This window comes from Trachurus trachurus (assembly GCF_905171665.1).
Source record: "Trachurus trachurus genome assembly, chromosome: 21".
Classification (NCBI taxonomy): Eukaryota; Metazoa; Chordata; class Actinopteri; order Carangiformes; family Carangidae; genus Trachurus; species Trachurus trachurus.
The window spans coordinates 11,354,408-11,381,529 of NC_139899.1; the positions used below are offsets into that span (position 1 = coordinate 11,354,408).

The 27,122-nt window shown below is 43.8% G+C and overlaps 1 protein-coding gene across 1 annotated transcript in view; it reads right to left on the reverse strand.

The window, feature by feature from the left end:
- LOC311004258 (TSC22 domain family protein 1-like) overlaps positions 1 to 22,865 on the reverse strand; it is a 31,871-nt gene extending 9,006 nt beyond the window's left edge. The window contains exon 1 of the mRNA XM_083996237.1: positions 19,196 to 22,865. Coding sequence (XP_083852363.1) covers positions 19,196 to 22,005 — 2,810 coding nt within the window. The 5' untranslated portion in view covers positions 22,006 to 22,865. The remainder of the gene's footprint in view (positions 1 to 19,195) is intronic.
- Between the last annotated feature and the right edge of the window lie 4,257 nt (positions 22,866 to 27,122).

Here is a 27,122-nt window from a genome sequence, read left to right on the forward strand (position 1 = left end):
ATGTGGATGTGGATGTGTTGAATGTACCCTGGTTGGGATGAAATATAAGAAGGACCTGATGGCAGATTGTGTCTGAAGTTGGGGTGACACCAATAACCAACGAGACTGAATACTTTCCATGGCTCATAATGGTGGTCAGAATAACTGAGCGGTCGAAGATGACAGGAATTTGGTTATCTCGTTGAGGCTGCAAAAACAGGTTCAGTTGGAAGTTTCGAAATGAATTTCTTTGTACCTCTCTTTTCCAATGCCAAGTCCCTGCGTGACAGATGAGAGACCCTCTGCTTCAAGGCCTTATCTTGTCATTTCTCATTGAAAGGCAGCCTTAAGATGGCTTAGCGCCCCAGCAGACAGAAAACACAACATGCACTCGCAGAGCCTCGCAGAGCCTCGCAGAGCGTCCACCAGCTTAAGAGACAGCCGGCCAAGAAACAACGGGTGAAGCATGAGCACAATGCAGGGGATTTGACTTGTCCTAACAGACTCGGGTGTGCTGGGGTGAGTCAGTATCACATGACTTCTGGGTGGGTCGTGCAGTCCAACGGCAGCCTGCTCAATACCCCCAAACTGCCCTCAGAGCATCAGGCATCAAACACAAAATCAAACTACACTCTAGTAACCTCGCTCACAGCAAGTGTATGGATTGAACCATCTCCAGGACTCGTGTGTGTGTGTGTGTGTCGTCTCGCCTTTGTTGCGAAACACAACTTTTCATGAGCAACATTGAATCATTTTTATCATAACATTACTTAACAAAGTTAAGAAGTCTGGCCCTGTGTCATTTGCAGGAAACGCACTACGCTACAGTCCAGCAGGCCGACGTCACCCGATGTGATTGGGACATGTGTCCACCAATACGCTGTGATGACGTCATTGATCTGTGCAATGCAGTCAAGGTATTTTATCCTCTGTTACAAAGTTTACTAAGAATAAGCCGTCATTGCTCTTCAATGTTATTATTCCATTACAGCCAGTGCCAGGAATTAAGGGTTTAACCACACTTGTGGCGCAGATGTTGGTAAGCCGAACAAGTCTGTGACAATTTATCACTTACTACACACTTGATAAATACACTGATTACTTTCACTTGTTTTTGCCCCCTCCTTAAAAGTGGTTAAAAAAAAGAAAACACACACACACACATATGGAAACAAGTTACAGTTGTCTACTTCCCTCACATCAACTTTAATGGCTCTAACACCAAATACAAAAACACTCTATTTCATGTGAATGAGGTTAAATAAGACACAAAAGATCCAGTTCCAGCTTCATGTTTTCATATCTACAATAATTAGCGTTGTTAGTCTAAGTTCTGCAGCTCTGTTTTCAACAAGTAGCAATAGAAGTGTCATGATTCTTGGTGGTGGATGTTATTTCAAACTTAAAGCCTTTGGCAAAACTAACCTGTGTAGTCTGACTGTGCAAAGCTACAAAATGTGCAAATAGCACACAAGGAATACTAAACGTGAAGGACGCATCTAAGAACAGGCATGTCCATTAATGCATGTCATCTATTCAACAAAACTACCCTTAAAATCTTTCACAAATAATACAAATCACACAGGGGAAGGATCTGTTCAGATAACAGTCTGGTTTGCACAGTACACCTGCATGACTTAAAATGTGGTACAATGTAACAGTTTGTGTGATGCAAAGGCTCAATACTGTATCATTAATGAGACTGGCTATTCACTGTTTTTTCCTTTGATAAAAACAATAGAAGTGCTATTTCGTTTCCAGTTTGTTAGCTTTTTTTTTTTTTTTTTTGCGTCACACAGGAAGAGGAACAGCTCTCACATCTGCTGTCTTTCTGGGGGAAATGCAAACTCTAAAAGTTGATAAAAGGGGCCTGGCATGTCCCAGCGATGAAAAAAAAGAGGCCTATTGAATTGTTGAATTGTAAAGCCTTTTGGCTGAGCAGGAGTTTGATAGTGGAAAGCGCTCACAGACTTTACCAGTAAGCCCTGGCAGTGGTTTTCCATAGTCACACCCTGACTATGGAGAATGACAGAGAGCTACTGAGTGAGTCAGTTAGAGAGGCAGGGAGGAATGATGAGTGGCCATTTTGGCCTCCATACGTAAGAGAGAGAGAAGCGCTATTGGAGCATTTGGGCTGACAGCAGCAAGTCCTTAGTCCTCGCTCTATGCTAACACACACTGCAGGAGAGAAGGAGGGAGAGAGACTCGGCCAGAGACACAGAGCCAGAATGGCCTAGATCCACCGCCTCAGCATTCACACTGTCTCAAAGATCGGTGCACGGAGGGAGGCGCAAAAGCAAATGTTTCCACTTTCCAATATGTGTTGACTTGTTGTGAATTTTTTTTCTTCCATTTCTTTTTGGCACCTTGTTTAATTAGGAAGAGAATTCAATGTCTCACATTTTAAAGCACGCAGTTATTAAAATGTAACCGTAAAAATACAACTGCCTGTTTCTGTATTTATCAATCTATAACTTAAATACCAAGCTGTATCTTACATGCTGACTGTTGCTGAATGATCTCTGATGATGTTACCAACAGTGGCACCACTAGATACTATGTTGGGCCTCATGGAAAGTATCACTTCAATCAACCCATGTAGTACTCTACTGCACCACTGCACCAAACCCAAGGCTTTAAATTCATAGTGCAGTAAAATGAACCAACATCTGTATTATCCTCGAATATCCCTAAACCTCAAAATTAACGAGAGAATAACCATCATCTTCTACCGATAACCGTTACCTGTAGTACGTTGTCCAGTTAATTCCCCCAGCATTGTACGATGAGACACTTGGGTCTCAACTGGCGGGAACAGAAAGGCAACCTGTTGGTGAATAGGTCAAAACTCATCCACACAGAAGATCCAAGTTACATAACCTCGTGTGTGATGAGTGTGAGCAGCAGGTTTGAATAATGTGGTGTGAAACCTGGCATTACAAGGATTAGCAGCCAAAGAACACACGGTGCTCAGAGTCCAGACAACAGAAATAATACTAATGCAGCAATAAAGATGAAAAGAGAAAAGGCTCCTGGTGGGAGCACCTTATTGTTGATTCTTTGCCATTTCTGCATTTTTGAGCAACCAGGACATCAACACAGTTCGGACCTGACAGATAATACACCACGAGACTGTCGATGAATTCATCTATAATCACGCATTTTAGTTCTGTTGTATTCCTGGATGCACAAAATGGATCTATTTTTGCCATTTCTATATAGGCAACATTGCCATGCTACGCTCTCTGAGCAGCTCTACGTCTTCAGTAAAGACGGGATGCTACAGTGTCTTGGTATCGGATGACTGATGCCGTTGCTTCTCACTGATGGAAATTACACGACATTGGCATCTTTTCTTTTCTTTTCAGATTTCTTTTTAACGTCAACAGTTTGTTGGAGAAACTTCATAGAAGAAAATGTTCTCACTTTTAAAGATAAGACACCCCCACACACACACACACACACGCGCGCTGCACTGATGGGTCATAGTTCCCATCTTCCTCACTTACTACTCCTTACATTTGACCAGAACATGTCTGTTTGTCTCTGTGTCCTTTAAAGGATCTGTTGGGGGAGGAAAAATTACTCACACTGATGTCTGGGTCACAGAGCTTTACAAAACACAGCCACCTGTTCCACAGCCTCCACCTTGTATCAAGTGTTACGGCTCGTGTCGGCTGCTGGGAGGCTGTTTTTCTCATAATACACAAGACAAAATGAGTCATCTCTCTCTCATGCCCTAGTCTACATCTGAGCCTCCCACTCACCATCACATTCAGCAGGTCTGTCAGCCAACTCAGTACAAGCAGTGGGTGGATGCACTGGTATGTATATGGATATCTTTGGCCAACTGGGTGAAAAAAGCTGCGCTGACAGGGCTTGTGTATATACAGTAGAATAAAGGCTTTCTATTTCTATCCCTATCTGTGAGCAGATGGGATAAGTTATAACCCTTTATTTAACCAATCAGCAGAGACCAGATAAAACACACAACATCATTCATCTATATGCATGACCTCTATATTAAATCTATTTTGAGCTGGGAACCAGGAAACAACAAACTCCCGACTGATGTCTGGACTGATTTGTCAGTTATTTGATGAGTGAAGAATTCAACTCTAATATCTTTGATCTCCATGTTGCCTCTATTGCCATGAGTGCACCTATTTTTTATTTTATTCTTGGCATCTTTAGGCCACAACCTGTTCAGGGTGTACCCCACCCTTGCCACTATGTCAGCTGTGATTGGCTCCAGTCCACTCCGTGACCCTGCATGGATAAGCGGTATAGACAATGGATAGATGGATCTTAAAGGTTGGGGTTGAGATCTCTTTCTGAAGCATTTTTTACTGAATTGCTTGAAATCCTCTCCACACCCCGATTGCAACCAAGTAATTGAACGCTTTTTCACAAAAAATGTAAAAAGTCAGTCACCTGTGGAACGGACAAGGCTGTAAAAACACCATCCAATCATTTTGAATGCCACGTTCCAAGTCAATTGGATCGTCACTCATGTGTCAATCAAATTGCCATCTCTCTCCCTCCCTCCCTCCTCTGCGCGTACCGCTCTTCGTTCACTCATCATCGCGTGTGCGATCAGAGTCTTCAATGTGTTACGACCCCGAAATAGACAACGCCAGTGACACAGTGTACCACAGTGAAATCTGGTAGGTGGTGATGGTTTATTATGATGTCAGGTGTTTTCTTTCACGTGAATGAGCCATGAGAAAAAGCTGGCGGACAGTTAGCGATGCTGTGCAGTGTCCCAACGTAAACCCAATGTGATCGACGAAGCTTTCCGCAGTACCGTTGCGTGGCGAGGCTTCACCTTGATGTGAACCCAGCACTGAACATTCAGGAGGCGTGGCTTCAGAGGGGAGTCTGAGGAAAGGGGCTGGGAGTTTTCAAATTGTGTATTTTCAAAATGTGGCCTCCTCAAACTGTTTTTCCAGGATCTCCCACCCGACCTTTAAGGCCAGGAGAATATTAGTCATTTTTTAATGTCACAAATATGTGGTTAGATTGTAAAGAATGTACAGTCAGTTCATATACTGGAAAGAGATAACAATCAAGAAAAGAGGCTTTAGTTTTGTTCTCTTTGCGTTTTACATTGACTATTGAAAGGGGTCAGGGAAGGTTAATCAAATCAACGATCATGTAACAATTAGATACAAGCCCTGACCCATTTCCATGCTTTCTCATTTGTGAAGAGAGAACTGTGTGTGTGTGTGTGTGTGTGTTGATGCAAGATTACAAGTGAACAGGACAGGACAGTGAGTAGATTAACTAGTGATGATTCCTCCGTCATTGGGCTTGAAGCTCTGACGGCAGCAGAGCTATCATAAGCACAGCTTAGTTACAAACAAACTAACGGATGTTTCCTACCTGGCTTTACAGGCCGGCAGGCCAACACCGTGACAATCCTTCAGTGGTTATCGCTACTCTTATTTACATTTTCTATGAGCTGTTGCATTTTCCAGCTACACAAAAGCCACAATAAGATCCTAAGCCAAGTTGAAAATCCCCAAAAAAGTGATTTTATATTAACAGTTTGGGCTCAATTACACTGCACCAGCTCCAGCAAGCAATAGGGAATCTGGTATGATACTGATGAGAATATCTACAGCTTATAAAACAAATATCATCCTCACTGTGGCACTGGCCACCCACAGTGAGGATGATATTTCATCTGGACAGTTTGGCCATGGCTCTCTGAGCAGCCCTGAAATGTCTGCTGTCTGAGAGATGACAATTTTAAAAATGGTTACATTAAAAAAAAAAATATTGTTATTATAAGTGAACACCATACAATGATGAACAGCAGCCTACACTGCCATCTTCTGGTGACTAACAATAAAACAAAAAGTTAATTTTGTCAATGGTGCCTTCTCCAAGACGATTAGAGATTTGTTCTCTGCTACAGTGGACTCAAATGGCAATATAATGCAACCTAGTGCACGTTCTTACTTATATCTTGACACTACAACGAGTTACAGTCTGTGAATCTAAAATTGTGAAAGTAGTTTAAAGCAGAAGTAAGCGATCCGGTCGTTTTGGCTAACTTGTTGTCAGCCGATGGAGTTAGCAGTCCCCACCCTCGTCATGGATCTATTGGTCCTCGTCCCTACGTCACCACATTCACACGCATCCCTTGGCTGCACACACAGCCCTTCATGACGTTCTCTCTCCTCATTGGATAAAGGTTGTAGGATACAAGAAGTTTTCTCCTCGGCTTACAGCAGAGCAGAGTGACAGACGGAAGATATAAGATATAACTATTTAAGACTTATATTAACACAAACATTCCGCTTACTTCTGCTTTAAAGTAAAACTGGCTAAGAATTAGGTAGTTTAGTTAGAATTAGAAAGAGAGGACACTTTTAACCATGCTGGTTGCACTATACAGTATGTTGGCAATCAGTGAATGAAAAAAAGTAATTTAAAAGTCTTACCTGTTAACAGCAAGAAGCCAGACCAGAGGGAAACATGAAAGAAAAAAAATAATACTCATTAGTGACAATATATAAACAAATTGATTTACAATGGCAATGAAATACAATTAACAGCCAAAACTTGAAAAAAAAAAAAAAAACTAAATATCATTAAACCTTTTGAACACAAAGGATGAAATTCCCAGTCCATCAAAACACAAACACACCTGTGTAACATGCAATAACTTATACATACATATCATTACTTACATATCAGCCCCTAACAGAAAGACAGCCTATTTCCCTTAACTGTTTGTATCCCCTGCAGAAAAAGACTTGCTTTGGCCCTTGAAACTTGAGTAAGACGCAGAATTGATCACTCAAACATCCTTCTTTGTTTCATATTATTCATATCCAAAGTTAAGATCACAACATTCAAATGGCCTGATTCATTTAGAAAATCTATAAACTGTGATAGTGCCATAAGGACGAGATATAAACTGCCACACGCTGCCACCTGGTGGCAAAAATGGGAGCCATTAAACACATCACAACCAAGTCAACCTCACACAATAGGCATGTTTAGACCTCCTATAACCTTGGTGGTATAGGATCCAAACAGAAAAGTCTGACATGTCACAAAAATTCAACATGCTGATAACCAAGTCATTTGGTGCTCTTCTTTGAAAAAAGTAAGAACTTCAGTGATTGGTAAGCTTTCTTTTTTGGTGTTCAACAAGAAGGGGATGAGGTTTAGTCTGTTTCTTTGGAGCTGTGCTTTGCTTTCTCACTGAAGGACAGTTACTCCGTGGATGAAATGGCCCCGATGTGCCAGCTCATGACATGCACTGCAACTCAACATTGTACTTTTCCCTCCAGCTTGGGTTCAGAAAAATATTTTCCAGTGTTAGCTACATGAGGAACTACACGTTCTGCACCAAAAAAGGAAAAGTATCAAGCAAAGGGCCACAATGTTGACTGTCTTTACAGATGCATATAGTGTACTTGTTTTAGAAAATACAGGTTCTGTGGCTTGATTAGCTGCTGATTCCTCGGCTGCATTGTTTCCAATTGTGTACTACGCAAAGGCCCAAACACCACGCACCACAGCAAGAATAAACTAAATACTATTAAGCAAATAGATGTGTATATTTGAGAGCAGCATGCTGTGCCTTCAGGTGCTTCAATGTCACTGTGAGAAAAGAACATTGCCTTCTTTTCACAGCTAATCCCCCTTTTCATCAGCTCCTCAACAGCGTCATTATCTGTCATCACACCTTAAAAGCTATAAAGCAACCCAGCAATAAAAATGTCTGCATGGCTGTTTCTCAAACAGCACATTATGTCCTCCACAGGTTATTTAGAGGAAAGACAGTCCAGAAGCAGCTTGAGGAAGCACACAGGGCTGCTCACACAATTGGTTAACAATTGGTTTTTTCATCTTCCTGTCGCTCTTTCCGTACAGGTCCAATCAAGATGTTTTGTGAAACATTGTTTTGTTTTTTTTTGCTCCAGTATTCATTTCCTTCATGGGAAAACCTTGCTGCCGATTATGAGCTACTTTTACCCCCAGAAAAACTTGAACCAAGCAGTTCCACGACATGTGTGACTTTTAAGACTTAAAATTCTTTGTGACCTCAATAACTCACATGATTTTAGTCTCTAACGGTGAAGCACATGGATGCAGGAATCTTCTCAGAGTGATTCACTTTCAAACGCAGCATCACGCAGAGAATGTGTATTTCAGAAAATGGATGTAATGTTTTATGATGATAACCTATAAGGTGGCTTTCATTAAAAAGAATGAAAATAATCACTGTATTACCAATTAGCTTGAACATGCTGGTAAGATTGGCCACAATGGCCAGTAAGACTTAAAAACAAACTGTTTAAGAAGCAAGAATCTCCTCAGTCCAAGCAAATTCAGAGAGAATATGCTTTCTTACTCTAGGCATAAGTTCAAACTGGAAGAATCTGGTGTCCAGGATGAATTACCAGCTTTTGCTGCTTCACGTTTCCCTCCATCGAGGCTTCCATGTGCATTTGCAGCAGTGGCACTTTAATTAAATCAGTCACATTAAGACAAATATGGAGCTTTTAATCCTAAAAGGCTCTCACACCATGGCATGTACAGTGCACATGCATACAGTGTTACAAGCCTGGTGTATGTTGGCAGTTCACAGCTTGCCTACCAGCAGGGGGTAGTGCAGCACTGTTTACAGGGCTGACAACGGTTTGCAGACTGTACTTGGCATTAATGCCACTGCGAAAGAGCAAATCAATGTCGTATTCAGAGCAAACTAATTTATAACTGTTAATCACTGGTCTATAGAGCTTTGAAGTTAAGTCACAAGTATGACGCAGTCTCCCACAAACTGAAAGTACTGTATATGTTTGGTCACAGCTGAATGTTTGGCCAAAGAAAAAAAAGGGGGGGCCTGGGGGGGTTCAAAGCAGCCCAACTATTAAAGGATTACTATATTTGACCACTGATCTGAATTTCAATGCAGACTTAAAAAAGAAATAAAAGCATGACATTATGCAATAAGAAATAAAAGTCATAACATATCCATCTGGGTGGGCCGCTAAAGTGAATTCAGTACGTGGGAAATGCTAAATACAGTACATGGATGTTAAACTGCTAGACAGACATGAGGAAGAGCCAAGTGTCTCTGTGCCTAATCCCTGCTAATAAGAGAAGCAGCTGGCTAGACTAGGGCCACAGATATATATATAAAAAAAAAAAAACTTGACCCCCTCCCTCCAGCAGCCTTCCTCATTCAGCCACAGAGCATAGAAAAGGGGATTAGCTCACACAAAGCGAGAGTGAATGAATATAAAACCCTATGGGAAAAGACGCTCAGTGGCTGGGGCTCTCACGTCATCACAGCTGAGCAGAAAAGCTGAAGCTATCAGACTCGAAAATCTAAGCAAACTAGATAAACCTACAACTAACTGATATTAACGAACTGTACAAAGTGTTGACAGTTTTAATGTTGAGTGAGGCTCAGCTTAAGCATTATTCTAGCTCTAAAACAAAAGAAAACAAATGAGTTGAGGTGCTGTCAAACACTGACAATAAGACTCTTGTCTGACGGCATCTGTCCTCTAACCTTTTAGATTTTTTTTTTTTTTTTTTTTTTTTTACAGTGATGGCTCCACAGATGAATGAATGCTTTGACAACAAGATCCTGCAATTTATTGTGTTGATTCTATGGTTGAAACATCAGTCAAGTAGAGAACTGACTATGACAATCATCAGTCAATATAAACTGTCTCTCAAAAAGGTAAATACTGTCTGGTTTTCTTCTTCTTATAAGAGACTTAATATCCTAGATTGTTATGTCGGACTGAAAAAAAATCCAATTCACCTTTGCCTCTAGGAAAATGAACATTTTCCCAAGGAAATATGAGTCAGATTCACTAATCAAAGTAGTAGCGTGTTGCAGCCCTAGCCGAGTTAATGATAAGATTCATCAGTAGATTTTTGCTCACAGCCTCAACAAACTAGTATGCTGTTGATCTGTATCCACAAAACACAGCTACCGGTAAGTACAGTAGCAGCATCATGTCACTATCTTTGTTTATATAGTGGGGTGCCACTGGTATATATTTGTTTCCTGTCAGGATGTAAGAAAACAAATATGAAGTCTGCACCAAACCGAGACAGAAACAGAGCAGACGGTATGAAAGACATGGAGGAGAAAAAGGCAGGAATGCTTGTGCCAATAGCAAAGTCATCCACTGCATTTTCTCTATGTGTGTGTGTGTGTGTGTGTGTGTGTGTGTGTGTGTGTGTGTGTGTGTGTGTGTGTGTGTGTGTGTGTGTGTGTGTGTGTGTGTGTAATTCCTGGAGCTGACTGGACAGTGTTCTGGCCACAGGAATGCCGGCCATGATTCAGCACATTGCCTGCATGTTTAGGGGAATGACAGCGGCAGCCCACTAAAGCCTAAAGATAAAAAAAAATGTGTGGCTGAAGATGAAATCTCCATCAACACCATCTCATTGTGTCTTACATATATTACACAGCAGCCCTCGGTGACTACACATTAATTAATGCATCTTTGTCTCCAATAAGCTAGCTGCTACACCGGATCACAACGGCTCTACTGACACAGTGCAACAGCTCCAGCGAACGTCTCCCACCCTCTTGAATGTCAGGGCACAGGATCGCAGGTAACCAGCATCATTTCATCGATGGCTCCGAACCGTTTATAAAGCAGGAAATTGTAGCACATTTTAAGATGTCTGAAAATGTTCCGCTAACACTGGTGGGGAATACCAGACAACTGCATCAGACAGACAGACAGCCCCCTGCCCCGCCCCCCCTCCCCTCCCCAGCCTGGACAACACACTTGTGCTTGGCAAATCTCTCTCTCTCTCACGCTCTCTCTTCTACAAAGCTCCGAGTCTCTCACCAGCCAATGTGCAACATCTGAAGTGGACTTCATTCAAAGGGCACTGACAGGAATGACAGTGTCAGTGATGTTGTTGTTAATAATAGGGATCTTCAGGGGCGGTGTTTAGCACCCGCCCCATGTGTTGAGGCTATAGTTCTCACTGCAGGCGACCCCGGTTCGAATCCCGCGCCGAGGAGCCCTATCCTGAGTGTCATTCCCCCCCCCCCCCCCCCCCCCCCCCCTCTCTGCCTCCCATTTCCTGTCTCTCTCTCAACTGTCCTGTCCATTAAAGGCAAAAAAGCCCCCAAAAATATACTTAAAGGGATAACGAGGAGTTTTGGAAAAGCGCAAGACAGACTCATGTTTTCATTCATCAAGAATTAAAGTCAGAGGTTCGAAGACGATCACATACCGTCGTAGTTCCGACCATAAACGGCGATTCGGCGGCGTTATTTTCATGACCTGCCGGGCAGCGCCCGCAAAACCGAAAGTAAGGAAACGCTGGTCGGCTCGCCCAGCGTTTCTGCCACTAATTAAAATAACAAAATAACGATAGAGACAAAACGATATATTTATCGAAAATGGGCCCATTAACAAGTGTGGGTAACGTAGATTCATCCACATTAATATGAGACTTTTTTATTGTCGCGGAATTTTTCGTTCTGCCGATGGAGAAACTCCTCGTTGTCCCTTTAAAAAGAAAAAATTCAGGATCTTCAGACTTTGAACAGTAAATGTTTCTGAGGTGAAGCAGTCATCGACTGACAAGTGGGCCAACTGGCGTCGCAGACTATACCTGCAGCTGGTGCTTAACGGTTGGTGATCGATTTGTGAATTTCACAGTTTTCCCTATCAATGCTAGAAAAACCTCTACTCTCAGACAGGGTTTGAAAAACACGAGGCAGATTCCAGGCAAAGATGTAATGTGAACATGGACTCAGCACACAAACCAGGATTAAAACTAAATTCACTGAGTCATACAGTACGAACCTCGCCAATCTGATGGTCACTTCAGAGCCCAGCCTCAGCTAAAGCAGCTTTATCTCTGTACTTTTTTCTTTTCTTTTTTTTTTTACCAAGTTGCTATTTAGTGGAAAGAGATAAAGAGATGTAAGAATAGAGCATGGAGACAAAAGGCAGCCACCCAATAAAAACCAAGGACACTGACGCAGCTCAGAGAGATGGACACTGAAAGAGGAGAATGAGAGAAAGACAGGTAAGGTGGATATGAAGAAAATACTGAATATAAAGGAGACATACAGCTCCTAAACAATAAATTACTACCGTATAGATCCTATAAGCAACACAGGCTTTATCCTGTTTGCATGAGGCCAAACGTTGATTATGTTGCTGTCGGTGTTAGCACCCAAACAAGTCTAGCAGGGACACACACGAGGGGATCCCAGTGTCTGTGGTCTCCTGCACTAAAAAGAGAATGAATCAGCGAAGACGGACCACCGCATTTTGTCTTTTTCATGTCAATAATGAAGGAGACAAAAATTAAAGCCAGCAGGACAACCTGAAGTGAATGAGACGAGTGGTCAGACATAGAGGCTTGTGATGCCAAACCAGACATTAAAATGTGTTGCATCACAATGACCGAAGAGACTCATTACTCATTTTAATGGACAGGACCCCCCTCCCGGCACCATAAATACTAAAATCTAACTGCTTCCATCTGTGATATACACATACAGAGAGAGCCACAATAAACACAGCTAAAGGCAGTTTTTTTTTTTTTTGACAAGGTTAGACTATCATGGCACTGTGTGTGTGTGTATTTGGGGGTGGGAGGGCAATTTTCTCATAGATGAAAGGCAGACTAAAAACACTATCCATTATCATCCATTACAAGCCATTAGTTTTCCCACTGCACTCTTAAGTGAAACAATCCTGTTTATTGATGGAAAAATAAACCATCAGCAAGAAGGCGGCAGAGACCAATGAAATCGATGGACAATCTGCATACATGGAGCGTACCAATTAGCAGCAGACAAAGGTATGACATGATTTAGAGACATGTACATGCAGATGGGAGTGATGGGTATTTTAACCTCTGTTTCATCAGCACACAGTGAACTGATCACAATCTCCTTGCTCAGTTCCATTTGACCATTCATGCTTTTCACTGCTTGGCTTAAAAAGACATAGTAAATATTCAGTAGTGTGTGGTGAGAGCTCCCCCACCCCCCACCGCCCCCCCCTCTCTCTCATACACAGCATGTTGCTGCTCTGCTGTGTTCTGGTGCTCTCTGGCTTGGTCTATGGTAGGAATGGGGGGAGGTGTCAGCAGCATAACAAATAACAAATGCTGTTTACTTTTAGTGAGAACACTTTAGTGATGTGCAGCTATGGACAAACCAAATGGAGTTCTATAAAAAGGCCACCACAGTAATAACGGTGGATCTGGTATGAAGAGAAATTGATTTGTGTTCGAGTATGTTATCATCATTTAATTAAACAGAACACCTATTCAGATCTTGGCAATATGGGTAAAAAAAAAAAACTTTGATGTATGTTAAAGTAAAAGTAAAGTAAATCTTTATTGTCCCGAAACGGGCAAATGGTGTTACAGCATGGTGCTTGACATTAAAGGACACAACAGGAGAGGAAGAGATAGGAAGAGACAGAGGGACAAAACAGCACCTCTGTGCAATGATGATGACAGGTAAAACAACAAAGCCACTATAAAATCTATGTTCACTTGATAAAAATGTATCTTCATCCTCAAAAGTAACAAAAATGTACAAAGAGTGTACTATAATGAAAGTGATAGTGAAATAATAAAAACCATATCAGTCCTAAAGCTTGCATCCCTTTGTATGAGATGCTCTACAATTCAATTTCCTTTCCTTTGAGCTGCTTTCGTACCCTCTCAGGTGTCATTTCAGTCCATCTTTGTGCCACATTTGTTCCAAATCTACCAGATTTATCCGAGTCCAGTCCACAGCCTTCCTCACATCTATACACTCATTTTCTATCATATTCGAGTCTGGAGGCTGGAAAGGCCACAGCATCACTCTCCCTGTGCTTTCTGCCTTGAATCACTGTCTTGTTGAAGGATCCCCTGTATCTTCATACGAAAAATTATGACTTTGGTCTCATCAGACGACATAATCTTGGTTTGTTGAAATGAAACCATTTTTTCAGGTTCCCTGTCATTTGTTTTGAACTCATACATAGCTCTACAGAAAGTTTTCCAGCAACTTCTTCATGTATTTCTCTTTGTCTTCCACTCCTTGGTATAGTGTGCTCATGTTTCTTCCGTTTCTGTATTATGGTCTTCACTGTTGGTACTGGTATCTCAAAACACTTGTCCAGCTGATATAAAAGTTTACCACATTCATTGTAAGATCTTCTGACAGCTGTTTCTCTCTTTCCATCCCACATCCACATTCAATCAAATGTGAACTTCTGAGTGTAATATTTAGCTAGATAGATTTGGATTTAGCTCTTTTAACACTGACGCTCTACAGTAGAGGGAGATTTTTTGGTGAGGTGTGAGGGATGCAGATTTATTCTAACCAGCCATTAAAAAACGCTTTTTTACTTTGGACAAACAGGGAACAGGATTGACAGATTATTATTGTCAGTATCCATTGATCTGGTGATTTTTTTTTTTCATCAATTATTTGTTGGTGTGAAAAATGCCCATTTCCACTTCAGACTGCTGATGTTATCTAAAAATGTCTTGTTTTGTCACACCAACAAACCATATTCAGCTCACTTTAAAATGGTGGGATTTGTATTTCGATACTGATATTCAGATCCGTCAGTTGCCATCAACCAGTTTGGGCAGCAACTGTAACAGCTCATATCAAAAGATACATGAAATATTACTTGACAACAAAAGGGATACAAAACTTTTCAACTGATGTGGTTAAGTGATTAGCATTAAAATCCATTTTAAGTGACTTCATCTGCAGCCATCTCTCAGTCCTGCAGGAGGCTTTTTTTTTTTAAATTCTAGAAATATTCAATATTCAGTGTAGCTACTTTTAACAGATAATACTGTTTTTCATAATATATTACAACAAAATCATCAGTGACGTAACACCGCAACTGAAAGTGAAAAGGAGAGTAAGATGTATGCGGGTTCAGCCCAGGACAGTGTGTCCCTGATTTCACCCCACTGTGGGTTCAGCAAATAAAGACAAATTGGCCTGAAAAGACAAACGGACCAAGATGTGGCCACTGTTTAGAAAATCTCTTTCATCTAAAGACCAACAGCAGAACAACAGACAGAACATCTGGACGCCAGGTCAGTCACGGTCTACGGTATAAACTTCATCAAGCCAGAGCTTCTCTACACAGCAGACACTGATGAAGGAAACAGAAGAGCTACACAATGGCCGGATTCATCAGAGCTGGCTAACAGCGATGCACAACTCTGCTCAGTCTGGTTCCAGCTCGTCCAGCCTGCCGGACCCTCTGCGGTGGTCTCAACCAGCTTCAGCAGCTCTGACTAAGTTGCGTTGGGTCGGCTTGGGTTCCTCTGTGTGCTGTAAATTTGGGGGAATCTGGTTGATCTCCACACACAAAGAGCAACAGGTCCATGCTGCACAAAGTGGCTCCCTACCTACGCTGCCAGGGGGAAGATTACATTCAAAACAGATAGCCACAGAGATAGGCATCGCACTGCCAGCCGGCCCACATTCCCCTGAGCCTTCACACATTTACACACACTTAAACTGTTCAGACCAACAACGGCTCGTCTTTACAAAAAAAGAAAAAAAAACTCAGCATCCTCATTCATTTTGATGAAAACACCCAGTTGGCAGAGCAGGCGCCTTGGCAGAAAAGATGCACATTTGTTTGCTAAAGAAGCAACTTGCTCAAGTTGTCCAGTGATGATGACCATGTGAAGCCATGGTAGCTACAGAAGACACATCCACCGATGCAGAGCACCCACTTCTACTTTCACTATTCAACACATTGCGGTGGGAAAAATGAAACACAGATCTGTTTGTCTGGTGCATATAAGCCAAGAGCTAATATTTAGTGATGATCCCCATCTTTGCACATGGCAGAATGTAGCCTAACCACGTGACAGCACCTCTTCATTAAAACAACAGAATACCTGCTTATAATGTGTCACTTTGCATCAAAAGGGAGATCTCTAAGGCAGCATGACCAAAGAGAGATGACGTTATTACAAACACAGAAAGTGCTACATCACAATAAACTCAGAATAGAGTAGACAGGAATTGTTCAAGTGTGAAACAACGCCTCAACTCTTCAACTGCTGCTTATAAAATACACTGTTTAACCAATTTCCATTTTAGAATAAAAGTAAAACCTCATAGTGTCTGAAATGAACCAAATCTCACTACAACACCTCAAACACTAAACAACAATGACTAAAGTACAGCAACACAAAATGGAAACTTTGAAATTGTGTTTACCCTTCCTTCTCTTCAACACCAAGGTCCCTCTGAACTGAGGGCGTTTTGCTAACGCACTCCCTCACATCACAGGACTGAAGGTTTGAAACAAGAACTAAACTACAGAACAACAACACACACACGCAGAGAGAAACACGCACACAGCCCAAGCATAAAGCCACATCCTCATACAAAGAGTCATACGTGTGGAAACCTGCACATTGACCACATTTTAATGGCTGCTCTCACGGTATGTAGGCCTACATCATGTACGTGTACAGCACTTACATCGTGTACATGCTATTAAACAACTGCCATGGTTTCCTGATCACCAATAACGACCTATAGCCCATCACAGTGAAATATCAGCAGCCTGCTCACACACAGACACAGAGGACCAAGGCACTTATGATGTGTCAGTGCAGGCAGAGCAAATATACAGTTGACACCCTGCCACACACACACACACACACACACAAATGGCACTGTGCCATCAGAGGTGATTTATTGGGGCAGGGTCATCCTACTCATTAAAACTTGAAAATACTGTATGTAGATGGGAGCGACGCAGCAGACCACAGGGACTGTGGTCTTGTAAATACCAGACAAAGAACAAGTCAGCTTTTAGGGAGGGACTGGCTCCTCTGCAATTAGTACGTAAGGAAAAAGGAACCTGGGTTTTAGCAAAACTTTCATTTAATGGTGCAGTCACTGAAACTTCATTACCTCTTTGCAAAAAAAATTACTATTTATTTTAGCCGCCAAGACAAAGTAATCAATATCCAACCACCCCCCAAGTCAGTGAGATCTGGGGTAATGATTTCATAATTGTATGTCAACTTCAAATTCAAATCGTGAAAATGAATGCAAATAAATGCAAACTGCACAAAAATATGCACATGAAAGTCCTAATGAGGTTTCATCTATTACAAGCCCTGTGTTTGACTTTGGGCCTGGGTTAGTTTCCCCCCCAACACGGTCAACAACACTGACTGAACCAAAACCTCCGACACAACCTCAAGGAAAATCTAACATTTTAAAATTCTCAATAGTAACACAAGTTGATTTGTTCAATGAAATATTAAATATAGGGGGTACACACACACACACACACACTGCATTGTCAATCATAATGCTATTTCCCCTGTTTTTTTCCCAAAAGGACTCACCAGTGCTTGTCTACAACTAAAATACAAAACACTTGTTCATATACAAGTCTTTTTTTAAACTTAGGCTACAGTTGAAGATATTTGGTTAACTAATCAATACAATACACAGCCACAAATCAGACACTGCTGAAACACAAAGCTGAAATATGTACAGTGTATTTTGTATACTGACATACCGCATTGCAAGTTGTTATGTAGGTGATTGTGTAAGAGTAAAGTTAACCAGTGAAAAGTAGCCTTGGCTCAGCGTTATTCAGCTGTTAAAAAGCTCTTTGAATAGTCAGTATGATGTTATTAATGGTGAGCATAATATTTTGTGAAAAATAACTGGATGAATGAGCTTATTTTCTACAATTAAAAAAATGAGTAAAGTGATTTTAAATTGCTTCACAGCACATCAAACAAGTCCAGTTCAGTTTCAGCAATATTAAAAGACTGAAAAAAAAATGATTAAAAAACATGCCTAGTTTCTGTGTCTGGTTTCATCAGCTGTTGAGACTGTCTGGGTGTTGCACTACTTTTGTTTTTTCTCAGCGAGGGTCTACCCCACCTATCGGCACTCGTGTGACAGCAGGTAAACTGGACAGAACTGAAGCCTGAGCGTAATCCACCAAGACAATCTTCTAATTTGTGAGAGGGGCTTTGGTTTCACCCAAATACTGCTTATCATCAAAGACAATAATCCACCTGATCCCACATAGATTTCACATTCCTCAGAGTTAAACATCATGTGATAAAGTCGCCATCCTTTAGTATCCATCTAACTGACCCATAGAGTCGCTACTATCATAAATAGCATCATGCTGCCTTCAAAAAGTTCCAGATCATCAACTCATCTCAGTTCCTCCTCCCGACCTGTTTGTTGTAAATATATCCTCAATGCTAATAAGGTAAGAGGCAGGATGAAGAAAGAAAATCAGAAGTCAGGAAAAAAGGCTTAGGATTGTTAGGAGTGACTGAAAGGTGAGCAATTTCCTGCTGCTGTAAGGTGATTAAAATTCCTGACTAACTTCAAAATGAGCTCTTAAAACTAATTATTGGGAGAACATTCCTTAGGATTTTCATGTGGGTCATAGCATAAATCACTAGCAAACTGTAGTGACAAGAGAGGAGTGACAGAGAGATAGGGAAAACAATAGATAGGACAGACAGAGAGAGAGAGAGAGCACTTAATAAAATCAATAAGCTTTTAGTGAAGGGAAAGGACCGCTGCACTGTACTCGTCATGTCTACAAGTAAACCAAGATCTCGTCCTGGTGAGTTCATCAAAAGGTGGAAGGAGTATTTTTAAAGCTTTACTGTGCAAGACGGGGTGTAAAACAAAATAAAACCGTAGCTGGGATGACTCATTTCATCTTTTCAGTTGCCGTCTTTCCACCTCTGATTAAATAATCTTAACAACCTCCAAGATGTTTCCTGCTTTTCAACAACAAAAAGGTGCTGAGAGCGAGTACAGCGAAGTGCACATCCAAACAGAAATTGTGCAGCCAGGATTCAGGGAAGCGAGCAGGCTAGGTATAAAATGTCGAATCACTGCAGCCACTTGATAAAAGGCGAGAAACGTCACGTCCAGCTGAGCCCTGCACTGTGTCCCACTGACAGAGGAGAGGCAGACTGTGGCAGCCTGGCCACTGTCTGCTCGCTATCTAGGAAAACAATAACACTTTTCTTCCCCTCACAGCTGCCACAGCAACCAGTGAAATCATCCAGCTTCAAACAGACTGTGAATGCTGATTAAGGCAACAAACACCCGTTTAACAGCATGAACCTCTCACTAATACACTTTGAATCCAGAACATTTTAAAAAAGTAAGCAAATAAGAGCTTCTTACCCATCCTCCTCTCCATCAACAGACTTAAGACCGGCTGATGTAGTTAAGGCACTGGCGGTGGTGGCGTTGCCCTCGGCTTCTTGACCCTGGCCAGCGCTGGATCCAGATGCAGCCTCACCTCCAGACAACTTGGGCAGCCCCAACAGGGCCGACTGGTGCTGGAGGAGCAGCCGCTGGGCATCCTGCAGCTGGGTAGTGGTGAAGGTGGGCAGACTAGCATAGAGGGCACTGGCCTGGGCTGCGTGAGCGAGGGCCTGGGCACTGCTGTGGTTCTGGGACAAGGTGGCAGACGGCTGGCTGTGGGGAACAACCTGCGGGGGCATCCTACCACTATTTCCAGTGTTGTGGGCTTGGGGTTGGGCCTGGGGATCGCTCTGAGGGTTGGGAGGAGGCACACTTGGTGCTGACACTTGGCTCTGGTGGACCATAGTGGGCAGCTGGGCGCCCAGGCCCAGGGTTTGGATTTGTGTAGGAAGCGACTGCGGCTTCTGTTGCTGGCAATCCAGATGGCCAGGGTGGCTCTGAGCCTGCTGGCCGAGGCCGGCTACTCCGAGATGAGAGGGCATGGCGGAGGTGTTGGCCTGGAGGGAGGAGGGCTGCTGGGGCTGTGTGTGGAGGAGCGCCTGCGACTGCTGAGGGCCCCCCATCATCTGACATGATCCATTAGCTGATCCACCTTGGTTGGACAGAGACTGAGAGGCAGCAGCCTGGGGGATGCCTTGGTGCGGCTGGGCGTACTCGGGGGGCCTCACCTGCACCGGGGCCGGTTGGGGAGCAGCGGCCGGCTGCTGTGGCAGCGAGGTGTAGGCTACTTTCTGCTGCTGCACACCAACGAGGCCCGGTGAGGAGCCTGGTGGTTGGTTAGCGACTGCCTGGGCGTACGTGAGCAGCTGCTGCTGCTGCTGCTGGGGTAGAGAAGATGTGGGGAGCCCGATGGTGGTCTGGTGGCCCTGCAAGGGAGCGGCCTGGTGAATGTTTGTTGGAGCCGAAGGGGCCACAGTAGTCTTCACATGTGAATGGGAAATATCCTGGGCGTGCATGTGGGGTTGGGTGAGGGACACTCCCATGCTTAAGCCACTGGGGAGGATTCCTTGAAAGCCCTGAGGAGGGGAGGCGTAATCCTGGGCATGCTGGGGCACCGGGGGTCCCCCAGCCTCTCCACTGCATACACTCTCGGTATAATGGCTCAGTGTACTCATAGTGCTACTCACAGAGCTACCGCTTGTGCTTTCCCTCTCCGAGGCCCCGGCGAAGCTCTCGGAGACATACTGACGCATGCTGAGCGACCCAGCATCGGATGCGGCGGAGCTCGGGACAGAGGCCGGGGTGTCCTTGTCATAGAACTCGGTACATGTCCATCGGCCCTTCTTGAAGGGCTCGGAGCTCGAGTCCAGCTTCACCACCCTGAAGCGAGAACTGGTGGTCGCCACCGCGGGGGCCGGAGCTGGGGCAGGAGTAGATGATACAGAGGTCGTGGCCATGGCTGTGACGGGGGCACTCGCAGGCTGCAGCCCGACAGATCCAACTCTTCCCTGGATCCCGCCGGAGAGTCCCATCCCTCCAGAGGCACTGACAGCAGCAGCGGCGGCGGCGGCTGCAGCGGCGGCAACAACAGCAGCAGAAGTCGTAGTAGTCATAGTGATGTTGGAGTTGATGTTTTGGTGTTGCGGGATCATGCCGATCTTAGCGGCACTCATAAGGCTGCCCCCGGCTGCAACAGCGCCACCTCCTCCGTTCCCCCCACTGCTGCTGCTGCTCATCACATTGAGAGGAAAGCCGCCACCACCGCTGCTGTTAGCACTCGTGCTGATCCCCCCTCTCACAGGCACGTTGGCAGAGCTCAACATATTCACATTACTAACGCTGCTGGTCTGGGGATTAACTATGCTAACTGTAGTGCCTGTAACAGAGCTGTGCATTCCAGGGACAGACCCCGAGGCCACAACCCCCACAGGCTGAGCGACGATGTTTGGAGGCGCCGTCTGGGAGACGTTCTCTTGAGGGCCCCCGATGTTAGAAGGCATTTTCTGGGTGACACAAGGTAAAGCTCCAGAGGCGAGGGCAGACTGGATGCTCCCGGGCCCGGAGGAGGACAGAGAGTACACCTGGGTATGGTTGGGATGATGAGGGTGTTGGTGGTGGTGGTGGTGATGGTGCACAGTCCCGTTCACCATGGCGCCACCGTGCTGCTGCTGCTGCTGCTGAACCTGGTTCAGAGCGTGAGGGTGCGAAGGCTGGTTGGGAGACACGGCCCCCGGGGTCTCTGCCTCGTGGAAATTATTCAGTGTCTCCTCCGAAGAGCTCCTCTCTCCTCCGACTATGTCGTTGGCCCGGGACAGAGACACATCCAGGATCTCAGAAGAAGACAGATCCTCGGTGTGGGACTCGTCCAGGTCGTCGTAGCTCTCCGTGTCCTCTGCAATACTGTTGTTGGTGCTCACAGATATCTGTGCCGGAGTCACACTTGTGATCTGGAAGCCACTCTTCTTCTTCATCTGAGCCCCGGCCGACTGTGCGGGCTGGGCCTGGGGATGCAGGTTCAGGCTGTGGGGAGGAGGAGGAGGATGAGGATGATGGGGACCCGGGGAGGATGAACCAGCGGGGGGTTGTTGGCACTGAATCAACAGGGAGGGTTGGTGGTAGTCGTCGGCGGAGACGTGGCTGTTGTTGACCACCACCGGGTTTGCCGGTGTTGACAGCGTGGAGGAGCCGCTCCCGCTGCCCGTGTTGCTCCCCCTCCTGTGAAAGACAGCCGGGTGCGCCATCTTTCTAACACTGCCAGAGTCTCCTGCAGGGTCCGGATGATGCATTTCGAGAGGATCCGGGGGGTGGTTTCTCTCTGACAGTATGCAATAAGGCTGCAGCTCGTTGACGGCGCCGTTTTGACAAAACTACGGTGCAACAGACAACACGGTCAAAATAAATAAATAAATAAATACGGTTACCTAAGCGTCGAGTGGCCGCTCTAAAAAAAATAATCAGGCAAAGTTGTGTGTGCCAAATATTTACAGCCACACACAGAGAGACACAGGATGTGATCGGGAGCAGCTCTCGGTGACAACGAGGCAGAGGAGGAGGAGGCTAGTGGCCGCTGGCGGAGCAGCTAGCGGCGGGCTAACGTCAGCTGATGATGCCCGGGGTGGTTCACCGGCTCAGTCCGTCACCCAGGTCCGTCTGTGTGGGTTTCACTAAACACCAGATAACATGTTGTAAACGGAGGCTAAGTCGTAAACGAAGAGCCGAGGCTGTGAGAGCAGTATCTGCTGAGTAAAACCAGCCTAATGTGCGGTGCTAGCCTGACAGAGAGCTAGCTGCCAGTCTCCATCACCGGCTACTAGCTGCTACACACAGACACACGCACACACATACACACACGTACACACTCACACAACACATACACGGCGGTGAGTCGGGTTTAAACTGCGAGGAGAGGATATGAAAACACGCAACCTTTCTTTTCTTCCTGCTGCACAGAGGTGTTAACAAAGCCGATGCGATCACTTAAACAGTAGCGGCCCGGACAAAAAAGAGGTTTTAATCCATGTCAGAGAGTCCTGGTTGTTTTTCTCGGTGTCGGTTTTGCTGTATCACTGGTCCTCCCCAGCGGTAGCAGCGTTGTTCAGTCAGTCAGTGTGTAGCCTGGCTCCTGCACCGCTGCTGCTGTGGCTCTGTGCTGTCTGTGACGGGACCGGAGGGGAGGGGTGCTGCTCCGTAATATGGCGACCGCGCATGGTCTCTGCTGCCAGACATAAAGCAGTCTGGGAGAGGCGGCGACGAGCCCCAACATCAACACCGACGAAAAGAGCCGGAAAGTGCCGAGCGCAGGGCTGCTCCCTCAAACCAGTTTCGGACATAGTAGATAACAATAGACGATGTGATTATCTCCCTATTCAACCCACGGAAACATGGAGATAGGACAAGATATAGATTAAAGTGAGATGCATTCAAATTATTTTTTATTTTTGGACACAATTTACTGTGTATGGTGTAGGTAGGCTACTGTTATCGATTTAACTACCAAATGACATAGCCTAATATAGCAGATAAAATGAATTCTGCCTTGACTAGGCTACAATAATGTTTTTTTTTTTTTTTTTTTGTCTTGTATGATAACATTTCAGTAGCCTATAGCATCCAATAGGCCCTATAGCTTTGATATAACATGAACCAACCAAGTCAATACATTTATAGAATAATCCAAGTTTGTGGATTTATCCCTGAGGATCATGTAAACATAAGAGAACAACCTTCAAGTCTAATCCTATGAAAAATATACAACAAATATCATTGAGGCGGTAAACATTTGTTGTTGGTTGAGCAAAACATCAACATCACATTACAGCAGTTCTGAAACAAAGGTGGGCAGAGAGCTGCTAGATCTCTCTGCAGACACAGGTGTTAACTATACTGAAGGATTTTTCTACACACAGGTACTGTTTGGGGCCTCTCTGGCTCGCTCGCTCTCTCTCTCACACACACACACACACACACTCTCTCTCTCTCTCTCTCTCTCTCTATCTCACTCCCTCTCTCTCTGGTGTGTTTGAGAGAGAGACGCTCAGAGAAATTTACACATTTGTTGGTCTGTAATGTTGCCACTGTAGGTCAATGAACTCTGGTGTTAAACTAGTCAAGCATATCCATTTTCTATGTTCTGGGCCCTTCTGTTCGTGTGTGGATATAAAGACCCCTTTCAATTAATATTTTCTCTTCCCTTCTCTTCTCTTCTATAGTTCTCCAGATAGATAGATAGATAGATAGATAGATAGATAGATAGATAGATAGATAGATAGATAGATAGATAGATAGATAGATAGATAGACGTCTTTCCTGACCTTGTATGTCAAGGTGCTTTATTGGAACGGCCCAGAAGAATGCCAGACTTGTTGAAACAGCAAACATGCAGTAGGGTATCTGAGAGCAGTAAAGTGGTCTTGGACTTCCAGAGCCCACTGTAGGCTACATAAACATAATTATTATATAAATCATCAATAGTGCTTCACAGAATGGCAGTTATGTGTTTTTTTCATGAACAGTTGAAAGGATATTCTTCAGCGAATCTTAATCAGTAGCAGGAGGCCAATCGACTCATTCTTCAGAAATCAGATATCCCCTCAGAAAGATGTTTGAATATTTGAAGTCACTGGCCTTGGGGCTTCATAATCTTTAAAACAGTAGGATCTACTTAACAATTTCATCAATAATTTCACTCCACCCTGACTATCACTTATCTCTATAATCTTAATCCAACCCAATGAGATGCTTTCATTGCAAGTGTGCCTGAAGCTCTTATTTACCTGACATGTCTGTTGCAAACATGCATGTGAAACAATCTGCTAAATGGCTGATTAGTGAATTTAAAGTGGTTGAACAATCTTTCCTTTGGTAGTTAATGTATGAATGTGAGACATTTTGCTCAAAATCTTTGTGTAATATTTGTGGAAGCCTTGGCCAGCAAAACAGGGAGGGAAGTGCTAGAAATAGAGAGAGAGAGGGGGAGTTGAGGTAACTAAGAGAGACGAAGGACACAGCAGTGGTTGGTGAGGGAGGTGGAGGAGTGAGAAGAGACAGGAGAGAAGAAGAGCTTGCCTGTCAGGCAAGCAAGCAGACAGGCCATGTCCATCGATACAAATGATAGAGGACGAGAGACAGCAGGAGCCTAGTGCAGTGTAAGCGTCTGGTGCGGTCAGCAGCTTTAAATCACACTGGCACTCCACAACAAAAAAACACACAGCACTATTGTGCCGCTGCCCCAGCAATAATGAGCAATTTATACACTGGACTCTGCATTCATTTTGTAAATACTCTGTTTTGTTTCTGAGTGGAAGTAATACCACAGTGTCCATATGATGAATAACAATTTTATACTATATAATCACAGCTGACAAACATACAGATCTAGTGTGGACCGTATACAGGATTTGCTCATCATTTGATTCCCGAGGCTGTAGCTCAGATGGAAAGTGGGCTGGCTCTTAAATTTGGGATGCTCCTCCTGTCTATATGTCTCTTACCTCCAGACTGCTAGCCTAAATCAATCTGAAAGAAAATCCATGGGGTGAGTGTGATGTAACACAGTTAGCATGAGCTACAGTCACAACCACAGAATCAAGTTCACTGTCGAAGCTGGTTGTGGTTAAAACAGCCAATCATCTTTTGAAGGAGATGAAAGTTCCCATAAAAAGTAGACGACAAAGAAATAAGTCTCTTCTAGTCAGTAATTAGAAGAAGAAAGAAACTCTCATAAACCAAAGCCAACACATGTAAAGACATGGGGCATGACAAATCTGTATGGATTGTTAAAGGTTTTAACCACAGAGGCTTCTTTCATTTAGAATAAGTTTATTCTGGATGCTTTACTGTGACTGTGATTTATCATATTAATCACGTTTGTTGGTCAAATACTGTGTGATCACATATCCAAGGAATTTGTATAACTTCTGTTGCTATTCAGCAGTAGCTCTCAGTGTAGTTCGGCTACAGGGCTGAAGCAAAGACACAGAAAGATAGAGACATACGCTCATTTTGTGCAATTTACAGTATAATAAATGGTTTTCATAAATGGTTCCATGTGATTTCTGTGAATTGCACAGTATAGTCCTCAACATGCACATTTCCACAGTCTGTGGTGTGATGTTGATATCTAACTACGTATCTAACCATCAACAATAATTACCCGCTGAATCGAGCTGTGGCCTGCTGAGGGACAAATGATGGTGAACTTTTGAGCACAGAGAGACAGATCTGTCAGAGGGGAGTGGTAATGACGCTGGTGAAACCAGCCTAAAATTCTTGAAACAACAGAGGCTTTGCTACAGAGAGCGCTGGGCCATGCCCAGTGATGCGGGGCAGGGTGTCTGTGTCTCTGTCTGGGGCTTGTGTCCACTGATCCTCCCCTGCTCTGAATGGAGGCCAGAATACATGCTGGCTTTATTTGTACCGGATGATCCTCCCAGCAGAAAATCACAGTGTGTCTGTGTTACTGGATGTATAAATGCCCAGGCCAACCACATTCATTCATGAATTGTTCTTCCCACACATACTGTAGTCTAAACCTAAGCTGGCACTGCTGCACTTCACTGTCCTAAAAAGAGGGTGATGATGAAATGTTGTGAATTAGAATAGCTGGTAGAAGAAACAATGGTGCTGAAAAAAGCAGTCAGAAAAACCAACAACCCTACAATTGTACACGTGATGTAGTCTGCTCATGGGTATACACCAAAACCAATAAAAATCCAGATTTGATCATTTATGTAAACATTTGGTCAAAGGCTTTCTTCAGTCTGATTGCTGCTGCCAACATATGTCATTTAGAGGGACACGTCAGAAGTGCAAATAATTATCAAGGCTAAAATCAGAGGATTTAGTATCAACATGTGATATGATATGATGAACACATCGGACCACATGTTTTATGTTCCATGTAACCCACACAGTCAGAAATGTATTGTCTTACACATAACCTTTCAGTGTTTGTTATGCTCTTCTGTCTGAATGAGGGTAAAGACCTGAGGACATGTTCTGTCTTTATGTACGTCAACCAGCAGACTGACATAACATGTCTCCACAGACTGGACTCTGATCTCTGACTGCCCCTGCCCCTGTGAAATTTATACACTACCATAATAACTGACTGCATTTGTGATACATGCACTTATTAAGTAAAATAGCTCTTTGTTTCCTCACAATGTGCAACTGTGGAATTAGGATTCATTGTAAGGATTTACTGGGCAGTGTTATAGGTGTTCAAGTCAAGCACTCTCGAATAAGAGTAAACAGACTGCTTTCAAAAATTACAAATCTGAAAAGCATTTTAATATTAAAAAAAAGGGTATTTATTTGTTATTGCACTGACACACTAGCATACAGTCAGCACAATGAATTAAACAAAGCAGTAACTTTAGCTCTGCATGCTAAACCAATGGGT